This window comes from Salvelinus sp. IW2-2015, linkage group LG7 (genome assembly GCF_002910315.2).
Source record: "Salvelinus sp. IW2-2015 linkage group LG7, ASM291031v2, whole genome shotgun sequence".
Taxonomy (NCBI): domain Eukaryota; kingdom Metazoa; phylum Chordata; class Actinopteri; order Salmoniformes; family Salmonidae; genus Salvelinus; species Salvelinus sp. IW2-2015.
The window spans coordinates 25411923-25425535 of NC_036847.1; the positions used below are offsets into that span (position 1 = coordinate 25411923).

General features: G+C 41.1%; 1 protein-coding gene across 8 annotated transcripts; it reads left to right on the forward strand.

Annotated features, from left to right (window-relative positions):
• The first annotated feature begins 1802 nt into the window (after nt 1-1802).
• LOC111966717 (POU domain, class 6, transcription factor 1) lies at nt 1803-10588 on the forward strand. 8 transcript variants are annotated; one of them, XM_023991590.2, is made up of 12 exons: nt 1803-2185; nt 3722-3817; nt 4339-4383; nt 5030-5246; nt 5395-5549; nt 5850-6108; nt 6232-6443; nt 6673-6792; nt 7020-7271; nt 7435-7570; nt 7758-7926; nt 8430-10588. In XM_023991590.2, the coding sequence occupies exons 2-12, from the start codon at nt 3764-3766 to the stop codon at nt 8776-8778; spliced, it is 1968 nt and encodes a 655-aa protein (XP_023847358.1). In that variant the 5' UTR covers nt 1803-2185; nt 3722-3763; the 3' UTR covers nt 8779-10588. The 8 variants fall into 8 exon arrangements, with proteins under 8 accessions (XP_023847358.1, XP_023847359.1, XP_023847362.1 ...); XM_023991591.2 differs by lacking the exon at nt 1803-2185 and adding an exon at nt 2368-2763 and having other exon boundaries at nt 6235-6443; XM_023991588.2 differs by lacking the exon at nt 1803-2185 and adding an exon at nt 2369-2763.
• The last annotated feature ends 3025 nt before the right edge of the window (nt 10589-13613 follow it).

Below are 13613 nucleotides of genomic sequence, written 5' to 3' on the forward strand. Positions count from 1 at the left end.
GGGGGGGGTTAGAAGGATTACTTTATCCTATCCTAGACACCTTACAATACAGTGCATTCGTAAAGTATTCAGACCTCTTAACTAGAGCCTTATTCTAAAATGTATTAAATAGTTTTTCCCCCTCATCAATCTACATACAAGACCCCATAATGACAAAGCAAAAACAGTTTTTTAGAAATGTTTGCAAATGTATTCAAAATAAAAAACTGCTTTCACATTTACATACAGTTGAAGTCAGAAGTTTACATACACCTTAGCCAAATACATTTAAACTCAAATTTTCACAATTCCTGACATTTAATCCTAAAAATTCCATGTATTAGGTCAGTTAGGATCAGCACTTTATTTTAAGAATTTTAAATGTCAGAATAATAGAAGAGAGAATGATTTATTTCAGCTTTTATTTCTTTCATCACCTTCTCAGTGGGTCAGAAGTTTACATACACTCAATTAGTATTTGGTAGCATTGCCTTTAAATTGATTAACTTGGGTCAAACGTTTCGGGTAACCTTCCACAAGCTTCCCACAATAAGTTGGGTGAATTTTGGCCCATTCCTCCTGACAGAGCCGGTGTCACTGAGTCAGGTTTGTAGGCCTCCTTGCTTGCACACACCTTTTCAGTTCTGCAACATGATGCTGCCACCCCCGTGCTTCATAGTTGGGATGGTGTTCTTCGGTTTGCAAGCCTCCCCCTTTTTACTCCAAACATAACAATGGTCATTATGGCCAAACAGTTCTATTTTTGTTTCACCAGACCAGAGGACATTTCTCCAGAAAGTACGATCTTTGTCCCCATGTGCAGTTGCAAACCGTAGTCTGACTTTTCTATGGTGGTTTTGGAGCAGTGGCTTCTTCCTTGTTGAGCGGCCTTTCAGGTTATGTCGATATAGGACTCGTTTTACTGTGGCTATAGATACTTTTGTACCTGTTTCCTCCAGCATCTTCACAAGGTCCTTTGCTGTTGTTCTGGGATTGATTTGCACTTTTCGCACCAAAGTACGTTCATCTCTAGGAGAGAGAACGCGTCTCCTTCCTGAGCGGTATGACGGCTGTGTGGTCTCGTTGTGTTTATACTTGCGTACTATTGTTTGTACAGATGAACGTGGTACCTTCAGGCGTTTGGCAATTGCTCCCAAGGATGAACCAGACTTGTGGAGGTCTACAATTCTTCTTCTGAGGTCTTGGCTGATTTATTTTGATTTTCCCATGATGTCAAACAAAGAGGCACTGAGTTTAAAGGTAGGCCTTGAAATAYATCCACAGGTACACCTCCAATTGACTCAAATGGTGTCAATTAGCCTATCAGARGCTTCTAAAGCCATGACATCATTTCTGGAATTTTCCAAGCTGTTTAAAGGCATAGTCAACTTAAATCWGATTTTTTACCCAATTTGAGCATATTTTTTTCAAATGTTAAACCTACAGTACCATATACATCCAGTTGTTTCTCCGTTTGTAACTCACCCACCAAAAATCTGCTGTTTTACATTTGTTATTTGTGTTGGTCTAATTCCTAAAATGGAAAAGCTCTGTGCTCTATAGTGATAATAGTTCACATGCTGCTCTTCGATATCCCAGGTTTGTGGCATCGATAAACAAATAATTAAATATTTTCTTCAAAGTCAGATGTTTATATGTTATGTATAAAATGCATCTGTATGCATTGTTCACTATTTATTTTTCTTTGAATTGTTGGGGTTCAGGTATTTGACATAATAGATTTTTTTGTTTATTTTTTTTACCCCCTTTTCTCCCCAATTTCATTATATCCAATTGGTAGTTATAGTCTTGTCCCATCTCTGCAACTACACGGACTCGGGAGAGGAAAAGGTAGAGGCATGCAGCCTCCGAAGCACGACCCCGTCAAGCCGTCCTGCTTCTTGACACACTGCTCGCTTAACCCGGAAGCCAGCCTCATCAAGGTGTTGGAGGAAACACCGTACAGCTGGTGACCAAAGTCAGCGTGCATGAGCCTGGCTGCCACAAGGAGTCGCTAGAGCCAGCCAAACCCTCCACTAACCCGGACGATGCTGGGCCAATTGTGCGCCGCCTCATGGGCCTCACGGTCGTGACCGGCTTCTACACAGCCCGGGATCGAGCCCGGATCTGTAGTGACCCCTCTAGATTGCTGAGCCACTCGGGAGGCTTGACGTGATTGATGGGTGACTAGGTGCATTGTTGTCAAGTAAATATGCTTATTTATTCATGATTATGGATACATTCTGCAACGAGTTAGCTGGTTTTGAATCTGCAACAGAACATGTCAACAAGTTAGTTCTGAATTGCTTTAATACAGCAGTGCATTCGGACACCATTAATTTAAAAAGATTTCACCTCGTTCATATACTGCATATAATTTTATAGATGCACTGTCCCTTTAAGGCAGCCATGGCTCCTCTCGAGTCGAGGCCGACGTTTTTCAATGCAAGATTTTTCCTTGCATAAATTATGTTCATGACGTAGTGCTAAAGGCCACATTTTTAGTAATTTTGGTGGACTTTACAGCAGAAGTCGCTTTCAGGAGGCATATGGAGGAATATGTGGGTAATCTGAATTGCAGTACCAAAGGACCGTCATTAAATATTGAGAAAGAAAGGATCCTCACGTTGCCAACCCTCCTTATCAATGCAAATATATCTTTTGTGTGCAGCCATAGCGCCTGACTGGTGCTGTGAGATGCATTTTTAATTATGTGTGACTAAAACAAACTGTGGCAAAGCTTTTTAAAAGGGGAGAACCACAGAAATAAGATTTTTTTTTACGGTAAGTTGTTTGCTAAAATAGCATGCGTAAGATTACCATTGGCTATATGGCGCGACGAAATGGCGAGAGGAAATTAGTTTTTTTCGTTAATATGCAATGCTCTTAATTAGCATAATTTATATATTTATGATAAATAGAGGGAAATACATAAAATGCAGTCCCCAAGCATGGAATTGCGGGTCATTTTTTTCTTGCGCATATTTTATGGGTAACATCGTGTCCTCAAATAGGTTACACGGCGAGATTTATTGGGGCTAGATTAGGGGTGGCCAGAGTACGGGGATCAACACCTGCGGAAGTTTTGACAGATCTATAATTTCTGTGTTGTGGTGTGCTTCGCGCTTCTGATCTTTTTGATATTACGTCAAAATATAAACAATTCGAATAGGCGTTTGTCAGCTATAATCATTCTAGAAGGCTAGATTTGTTGGGGACGTAGGCGGGCCTGTATCTTCTAGGCCGCTTATGATCAAGAAGCTGCCAATTCTTGGTGCATTATATGTTTATTTTGTCATGAAGACATAAATAAAGTAATACAGTCAATTATTATCACTGTGTGTAGCCCCCAGTATACAAGTACACTGGACTAAATATCCTAGGTGTGACTTCTATTTATATTTCTGTCACTTATGTGGCATCATATGATTTGTTTTGTTTATACCCCTTAACTACAGCAAGAAACCAAATTGTCACAGTATTAGATAAGACACTAATGCCCATAAGACACTGTGGGAGTGCTATTTAAACGGTTTGCTATTGAACAGTCATTCTTTACATAGCTATAATAATAATAATAGTTTCATCTGGAGTAGCACAAATGTCTCCAACCATTAGGCCTATTTCATAGATTTAATAGAAAAAGTATCAGCACACCACATAGATGGGGAAAAAACTATTCACATAGGCAAGCCTAATACCTGGTAGTTTTGATGTTACAGTATTATCTTTCCTTACTTAGAATGTCAAGACAATGACTGCTTGGTGGTGAGAGCACTAAACCATGGACCCTCAGGATCTCCCTGCTACTGATGCACCAATCACTGTCAATGAACAGGTACCACTAACTGCTTTGTAAACACAACATGATTTCACGTTAGTTATACACCCCTGCCCAAATGTCCTAACTCTCTGTTGCCTCTGCTTCATAGTCCTGTGTCATAAGCTATTGCCACATCCATGTCACCATGTATTTGGAATGATTAACCCCACACAGTAATCTTGAGGTTGATATAGTAGCTATCCAAATGTCATCAATTAATACCGATTCGGTAACACTCCTAAGGTTTCTGCTATACTCTGTCATGCTTATTGATTAATTGTGTATGTCTACTCCATCTGTGTCCTTTACACTCATAGTCAGCTAACTAAAGCAATGTCTTTTTTTAATTACGAGCGGGGCTCTCAGAAAGCATTGTTTGAGCTGCTTGTTCGCTGATCTTTGTTGTTTTGTTGTAGTCATGTTTTTTTTCTCCCATTTGTGTGCGTTTATTTTTGTTCATTGTGCCCTAACGTGTGTGCTTGGCCTCTCTGTTCTCCTTAGCCATTCACTGTCTGACTGCAGAAGTATTTTTTCAGCCATTAGGTTCCTGCACTTTGAAATACCCTGCCAAAGACAACCAGGTATGCATCCCTTCTTTCCTGCATTGCACTCTCTCTGTCTACACCTTTCTCTCCAGCTCAGGTTTTCTCCCTGCCTCTCCTTCACATCTTTTATGGCTGGATCCACTCATACATCATGTGCTTGCTTTGTTATATTTACTAATAATATACAAATTGGATAATTAGGATAGGATACAGATAGGGACAAGCTGTCTACCACTGTTGACAAGAACTATGACAGGTCATACTCCTATGGCATGGTTTGCTCATGTGTAAACTCATGTTCTGTTCCACATGTAACCAATACACATGGTCCTCTACCTGAGTTGTCTCAATAGGTTGAGACTGAACGGTACTAAATATAACTCAATACATCAGTGGAACGATACTGAGCCTAGTTAGATATTTATACCATATCATTGTATTATTACTACATGATTACCTCTCGGCCCTCCTCCTCATCATGACTCGGAACAAAAACATCCACGCTGCTGAGAATAGATGATGATGAGTCATTTATTGTGTATAGTTGCGTGACTTCTATCCATAAAGCGTCTCAGGAGTGCAGATCTAGAATCAGGTCCCTTCTGTCCATCTTATCCGTTATGATCTGAGACCCTATGAATATGGACCCTGGTCTTGTGTTGTGCTCTCCAATGCTGTGTAGGTGATAGTGATGTCTGGTCATGAGACGATCCGAGTCCTGGAAGTGGAGGTAGATCAAGCCTCTCTTCCATCCTCAGTGCCTGATGGGAGGACTGATTCGGGGGGTGAAGATGGGGGTAATCAGGCCACGGAGCAACCTGAGGCAGGCATGCAGGACAGCCCGAGACCACCCCACAACACTGGGGGAGTAGGTGAGCCTTTTGTAGGATACCGATATGGTAGGTTAGACTCCATGCAATACAGATTATACTACATTTTGTTTACCGTTTCAGTGTAAAAATATTTCAGTTTTAAAAACAGAATTTAAGAGTGAGGTGTGGTGTGTGCTGATGGTAGAATAGCAGTGTTCTCTCTCTGTGCTGTCAGTGCTGGAGGACCAGGTGGTGTCTGTGGAGTCTGCAGACTCTGGTGTCCAGACTCTAGCACAGACTGCAGTTCCCATCAGCATCTCCCTGTCACAGTCACAGACCACCATGCCCATCACTGTGCAGAGCTTACAGGGCTTGCAGGGCTGTCAACAGGTGAGAACAATTAAACAAAAATAACTTTTCAACTACTTTTAGTGTAGTCATCGGTCATCCTGTTTATTTTTTTCCCCCACCCTCTTCTCCTTTTCCTCTCCCATGCATCACACTTTATCTGTCTGGATCTCATCTCTTCCTCCCTCATAACCCTCTTCCTCCTCCTCCTACCATCTACTACCACCTCCTTCTACCCCTCATCCTCCTCATACCCCTCTTTCCACCTCATACCCATCCTCCTCCCCCTGCTCCCACTCCTCCTCCTCCTCCCCCTCCTCTTGATCCTCCCTCCTCTTGTAGGTTCTGACCCAGGAGGGTCTGGCCACTCTGATGACGGGGATGATGGCCCAGACAGGVTCCCTGGCCCAGCCCCTGCTCATCCCCATCAGCATGGCAGGGTCCATGGGGGGCCAAGGACTGGCTGTCCTCACCTTCCCCACCAGCAACGTAGCCACACTCCCTGGCATTTCAGGTGCCAGCCAGGCCGGAAGCCTCCTCAAACTACCCTTTGCTGGCTTGCAAGGCTTACAAGGATTGCAAAGCTTACAAGGGCTGCAAAGTAAGACATGGCAGAGATACACACCTCAGAATGCAAAGCATTAATCAACATTGAATCAACAGTCAAGATTTATTTGGCTACCACATGGAGCTTTACCTGTATGTTTGTTCTCTTCTTTCCCAGCAGCCACTGTGCTAAACTCTGTCCAGCCCCAGCAGACATTCTTCCAGCCTCAGACTGCATCACTACAGCAAGTCCAGGCAGCTATGCAGCAGGCTCAGCAGAACTCACAGGTGACTGCAGCCCAACTAGGCCAGGCCATGCCAGCCGTCTCTCAGCCCAGCGTGTCTGTGGCAACACTCCAGTCTGCAGGCCTCTCCATCAACCCTGCCATTGTAAGAATGTGTTTCTCTATTGTTATTGTGATGTGTGTGCATTTGTTTTTCTGTGCTAGACATGTGTGTTTGGATTGATAGTCAGCAAGCCATGTTTTTTACTTCAATGTTTGGACATGTCTGTGAATAACTTGAGCAAAGAACCTAATCCACATGAATATACGTTGTATTCAAAATGATCACATTATCGACAGTAGAATAATCTGGATGCCTTCGTTTCTTTCCCCAGATCAGTGCTGCGTCTTTAGGGGCTCAGCCTCAGTTCATCAGCGCCCTTACTTCCACTCCCATCTTCACCAGTGCCATGTCCGGAATCACCAGCCAGATCATCACCAACGCACAGGGACAGGTGTGCAAACATGCAAATATTTAACAAGCTCACTATTTAGCAAGCACCAAATTAAGAATCACACTATTTTAACCAAGCGGTTTTAACTGTCTATTACAGTTGTATAAACTGTCTATAAAAACTGTTAATTAAGTTTATAAAGAACTTATAAACCCTTATATCCTATAACTTGTTGTACAGTGTTACTGACAAATACTTACCCTAATTCTCTTCAATGTGGCCTCCAGGTGATTGGAACCATCCCCCTGATGCTGAACCCTGCATCACTGACTGGAGGGGCTGCTACTCAGACTCTGAATCTCCAGGGCCTCCAGGGTCTGCAAGGCCTGCAGGTGCAGACAGTCCAACCACAGCTGGTTCTGAACACCCAGGGCCAGATCATTGCCACCATAGGGAATGGACCTGCTACAGTCCCCACATCTGCAGCTGTAATGCCTAAGCCTACTGCTCCTGTGACATTCTCCAAGCCCAGCACTCAGGTACTATAGGCCTTCCCCCTCCATTCATTTGTCCCTATGAGTGGTTATTTGAGTGGTTATTTGAGTGGTTATATTTTGTGTGAACATTCGGTTAAACTGGAAATGGTTGGTCTATGTTGGATGTAACCATTAACCCATTGCTGACATTGACATTTCCCCTCAGGCTCAGGTAACAACAGTTACGCAGTCACCTGTGGTCATCGCCCCACAACCGTCTGCAATGAAGACAGTCACTCCAATCTCCTCCTTAGTCCCTATAACCTGTGGAGACACACCCACTGTCAGCCAGCTCGTCAGCAGTGCGTGGTTTCACTTTGTTTTAGTTTTTTTAATTTTCCATTTATTTAACAAAGGAAATTCACATTGAGATTGAACATCTTTTTCAAGCGAGCCCTGGCCAAGAAAAAGCACATGTTCTCTCCAAACATTGATCTTGTTTTACAAGTAGTTTGATATTTATTCTGGTTTGTCTCTTCCCATCTTAAGAGCCACAGCAAGGGGGCACAGATGAGGAGGGCATTAATCTGGAAGAGATTCGAGAGTTTGCCAAGAACTTCAAGATCCGCCGGCTATCCCTGGGGCTGACGCAGACACAAGTGGGACAGGCGCTCACGGCTACAGAGGGTCCGGCCTACAGTCAGTCTGCCATCTGCAGGTAAACTCCTCTGACCTACTGGGTGGTGGCATCCCAGCACAGTAGATAGGTTTCTGAAATCCATTCTATCAAATATGATAAATAGTGAATGTTGGTATGTTATGGACAATGTAGTTCAAAGGCTACATTTTGAAAGTCTTCTTACTCGTAGGAAAATCACAGGACGGTGACAAAAAATACTTAGAGACCAGTGCCCAGATTCACAAAACCTTAAGAAGAAATTTCTTCTTAACTGACATTTTTTCCTTAACTATAGACTTAAGAAGCAAGTTAATCAAAGTTGCTATTCCTCAAAAAGGTTCTTGCAAATGTTCTTGCTCTATTTCTTATGTTTCTCCTTAAGCAAAAAGTTAAGAAGAAATTAGATTCTTGAAAATATTTAGAGACCAGATGAAATGGGGTTAGGTGTTATTTTGAAGAGTAGATGTCGGGTACAATCTAGTTGATCAGCGGCTACTGTGTAATTCGTTTAAAAGTTGTTGCTCCTCTGTTGCCTCTTGCAGGTTTGAGAAGCTGGACATTACACCTAAGAGTGCTCAGAAGCTGAAGCCTGTGCTGGAGCGATGGCTTGCCGAAGCTGAGTTGTGGAACCAGAAGGGTCAGCAGAATCTAATGGAGTTTGTGGGTGGTGAGCCGTCCAAGAAACGCAAGCGTCGCACCAGCTTCACCCCGCAGGCTATTGAAGTGCTCAACATCTACTTTGAGAAGAATGCCCTGCCCACGGGCCAGGAGATTACGGAAATCGCTAAGGAGCTCAACTATGACCGTGAGGTTGTCCGCGTATGGTTCTGCAACAGGCGGCAGACACTGAAGAACACCAGCAAGATCAATGCGTTTCAGGTTCAGCTGTAAGCCTGTGCAGTAAGTAGGCGTGGACTAGTGGRGAAGTTGGCAGAACAGGATAATCAGCTAAAGAAGAACGTTTTGTAAAGACAGTAAAACAGTAAACCCTAGTAAGTTTCAAATTATATGGACTTTGGGAAGAAAATGAAAGACTGAATAACTCTTGAACTGAGTCTTACTGTATGGGACATAGAATAATCACTTATCTCCATATTTTTTGTGTGTGTGGGAGAGAGAAAAAAAGACATTGCATGTGAAACGTGATGGGGTTTAATGTTCACAAATCCTCTATCAGTTTGACAACCTCCTGTTTCATTTATTGTTATACCATGTTATTATGTAAAACAATGGATGAAATTTGATAAGTGGTTTTATACACTTACAAGAACGTTTTTGTGAATTGTGTGGCAAATGCCTCAACAAATATTTGGTTACATTACATTGTTACAGTTGTACAATGTCAAATTACTCCATTCAGATATTATGCTGGTGCCACCAAAATAGTTTTGGAATTTGTATCTCTTTATTAAGTTTGTGTGATTCTGTGTGTGTAATGTGTGAATGTAGTCCTAATACTTTAAGAAAGTATTCTGAGTCGGAAAAAGTTTACCATGGTAAAGGTTGTCATTTAGACGAGTTAATCTGTAAAAGCCACTTACAAATCTATTGTTTTAAATAGTTAACAGATGACTGTGCTGTGTGGTCTATGAGCAGACAATACATAGTGAAAAGAGTTGAAAACATTCCCTGTCTCAAATAAGTCAGGCGTCAGTGCTGTTTAATAATGTGTACTGTGTATTGAAAATACTTACATAACATAAACAAATCATCAAATTAATCAAATTGATTGAATAAGACAACTTGTCTATGTGAATTAATTGATTCATATATTGTAGTTTTGATTCATAGAAAATACGGTTTCTCCACTGAAAGGAATGGTCAATTAGGGACAAACAAAATTGAAGGACTTAAGGCTTGCCATCCCTTTTCTATAACCTTGTAATTCTTTGCACTTTAGTGACTTTAAAGTTATCTGTAGCAAATACCAACTGGTTACCCATCATATTAAAGTGGTCGATAAGTAAATGTTTTGCATGGCATACAGATTTCTGAAATGTTTTAACGATCAAACTTCTGTGCGCCACTAGCATTARTTTTGTAAGGTGATATTTACTTTAGGCAGTGGTATTTCAAAGAAAGAGAATAAACTACAATACTTTATTCTGGCCCAACTGCATATAATTTGTCTATGTCTGTGATATGCCATGCTGAGCAGTGTAACAATTCATTTGTTCCTCATACTTGCCTTTTATGATTGACAATATGTTTTCAGAGAGAAAGGAAATAACTTATATGAATCCTGTGTTATGTTATACATACACAACTGCCATTTCAGAGGTAGCTATAACCTACAACTTTTTTAAATTTTCACCAGTGAATTGTCTGTCTGAATGATTTTGAGATGACAGAATGCAAATGCAAATCGTAGGTGAACACATTTTAATAGTGTAGTTCTAAGAATTAAACTAATTCTACTAATCATTTTGTTCATGTTGGGCATATGAAAATGTGTGCAGTATAAAACCAGCGATACATCTGAATTACTGAATACAGCTGAATTACTGCACTGTTGGAGCTAGAAACACAAGCATTTCACTGCACCTGTGATAACATCTGCAAAATATGTGTACGCGACCAATTACATTTCATTTTTATTTCAATTGAATCTGTGTGAGATCATTAAAGTGATTAAACTGTTGGATCATTTTGGATCATGGCATTCTCTGCCAAATATTAATAAATGCTTACTGAAAACCTCCCATGTGTTATTGTATTGTGTACCACTATGACTCTTGACTTAATTATGTCTTTGTTCTTATGTGATTTATACCAATCACTTGTCGCTTCTCTACACCAAATGCCTTTGCATAAGCATTATGGTTCTAGCCAGGCTTCCAAAGATCTAAAATCCTGGATATATGGAGCTTCTGCCTTATTTCACATCTATCCCGTCTCTTCAGATCTACAAACACGGGTAGTTCCGGACGAGGCAACCGTAAATTATTTTCCACTCAAATGCAGTAGGTGGCGATCATGTACTTGTGCCACATAAACTAGTCTGGTTAGAACACCATAGAATCCAGTAAATATTTTAAGTGAACATGTAAGAACACATTACTATGCTTTCTTGAATATATTCACTGATTAATCTAAGGACCATAAAATAGGGAGGACAGGTGCAGCTTTTTAGAGTTCCTAAGTTTAAGGTGGCAGTGACAAATTGAATTGAGTTGCTGGCCATAGTCTTGGCTGCAGAATGGATGGAGGAGGTGATGAGCTTGATGAGCACTGATGAGCTTAAATTAATTTGTGTCACAGAGCAGACACGATGTATTGTATGAGATTTTGCAGTGCCTGTTTAGGGTGAGATAGATGGGGGTATTTGCGAGGTTCCTCTGGGTACCAGCTCATGTGGGAGTAGAGGGGAATGAGATGGATGTTCTCGCCCGGCAGGCACTCAAACATCCTAATTTTGACATGGACATGCCAATTAGTAAAGCAGAAGCCAAGGGGCTAATAAGAACAGTGGTTAAAAACAATTGGCAAGAGTTGTGGAACAGGGAGGGGAAGGGAAGACAAGTATTGGAACAGGGAGGGGAAGGGAAGACAAGTATAAGATCCAGGAAAAGGTGGGGGCTGAGAAATCTCAACTAGTAAGAGCTAAACAACCAACATGTGTGTTCATGAGAGTCTCTCCTTTCCATAGTGTGTAGCCTAAACCGTTCAGACGCTACAGCCGTTTTCGCTAGAAGACCGATTTTCAGCATGTCTCATGGTCTGACAAACACTGCTGTAGCCCTGCCACCTTTCACCGCAGATGCGTAACTCCAACATAGGCAGATTTTATGGACTGAGACGCAGCCCATGCAAAACGTTATCTCTAGTTTAAACAGACGGATTTGTATGGGGATTTTTTTATTGTGCTAATTGGATTTCCACGGGGCACAGACATCGACTCTAGGGGGTTTAATGGGTAGGGTTTAGAATAGACCTTCCCTGTCTCTTTTCCACACTACAGTCCAGTTGACGGCGGTAATGCACCTTTAAAGTTGGTTGCCAACCACCATTTAAAATCTAAAGAACAAGAAGAAGAAACTGTGACAGAAGACACCTCCATTCCGCCAGCAAGAATAAGCAAGACCTAGCAAGAATAAGGAAGTGACCTCGGTGATTTCCATTCAAAATAAAGGACCCGCATTGAAAATGTAAAAAAAAAAAAAATGGTTGAAAAGTAAAAAAATGTATGAGGAAATGTTAGCAGTCCTAGAATTGTGTTTAACAATATGAAAAAAGAAAAAGGTGAATCGCCTTTATAGCACAAATAATATAGGATTGACATTATTGTTAGCGGCATTAAAAGTAATGATTACTAGGTAGTTATCATGGTAATGTAACAGGGTTGGTTATGTTTCCACTTGCCTCTAAAGAAATGTGTATTTAATGTTCAAGCATTCTTATTGGTTAGTTGAACTCTGATGACAATAAGGTGTGTTGTGATTGGCCCCGCTTGCAGATAGGGGGAGATCGTGAACGTCAAGTCTTCCCAGTAGGAAAATGTGATGCAAGTGGTAGGTCACGTTCTAAATAGTGTTTTCTATTTTCTATTTTACAATGTGTACAAGTTTGCTGTACGTTACTGATTTATACATGTGTGGGTATATGGTACCTGTTAGGGATTGAGGGGCTTTCTGGGATGTGCTTTGACATATGATTGCTGTAAATAAGTGTTAGCTAGCATACACGATGTCATGGTCACATAAGCCACTGTTAACACAGTTGTCTTCATGCTACAGATTTTGCCATCGACAGCCATCAATACTGTTAAGCCCAGCACAACTAACGTGCTGTTTCCCATTTAACAACAGGTATTTACACATGTTATATTTTGTATTGTATTTTTGTATTTTGTTCGCCCAGTAGGAAAATGTGATGCTCAACTGGGACCACTGGTCGAAGTGATTTATTTTGAGAAAACACAACGCATGGAGAGTACATTATACATCTGTTACAGTAACAGTAATAAAATAACAAATAATGCTGCTATTAATAATAGTATTATAATAACAAATATTAGAAAACACTTTTAAATCCCATTGTTAATTAGCCCATTCGTATTGCACAATGTTCAATACGTTTTTCATTTTGGACACAATGCTTGACTTGGGCAGGAGCTCACCGAAGCTGAGTACCAGCACTTCAAATGTTTTACTGCTTGAACTCCTGTTTCTCTTGTAGAATATTAGCTCAAAAGTATTGTGGTGCTCCTGCACCTAAGTATACACAGGTCCGGCACCCAAAATGAGTAATGGCACCTATTTCAGTCCAAGTCAACTACTGATTGGACTTACATATTGCACCATATTCAATTTCCTGTACATTGTATCACAGTAAAAGGGGGGTCCATTCTAGTCAGGAGCAGCTCTAGTTTCTAAATCCACAAAGTTTACAACCCAAGGAGCATTGCTGCTCATTCTGCAGCTCTTAAAGAGTGGCCTATCAGCTTAAATCCAATCCTTTTTTTTTTTTTTTTTAATATTAGACACACATATTACATCGAACACAATTTTCTGTATGTTGAGTTGCAGTAAAACAGGGTCCATTCTACTCAGAATCACTTCTACTTCCCAAATCCAAAGAGTTTACCCCAAATCCACAGTTTACAGCCCTCGTGCTTACACACAGAGGAGCATCACTGCTGATTTTGCTGCCCTTGAAGAGCGGCCAATCAGCTAATATCCAAACTTCTTTTCATATTGGACATACATATTGCAACGTACACAATT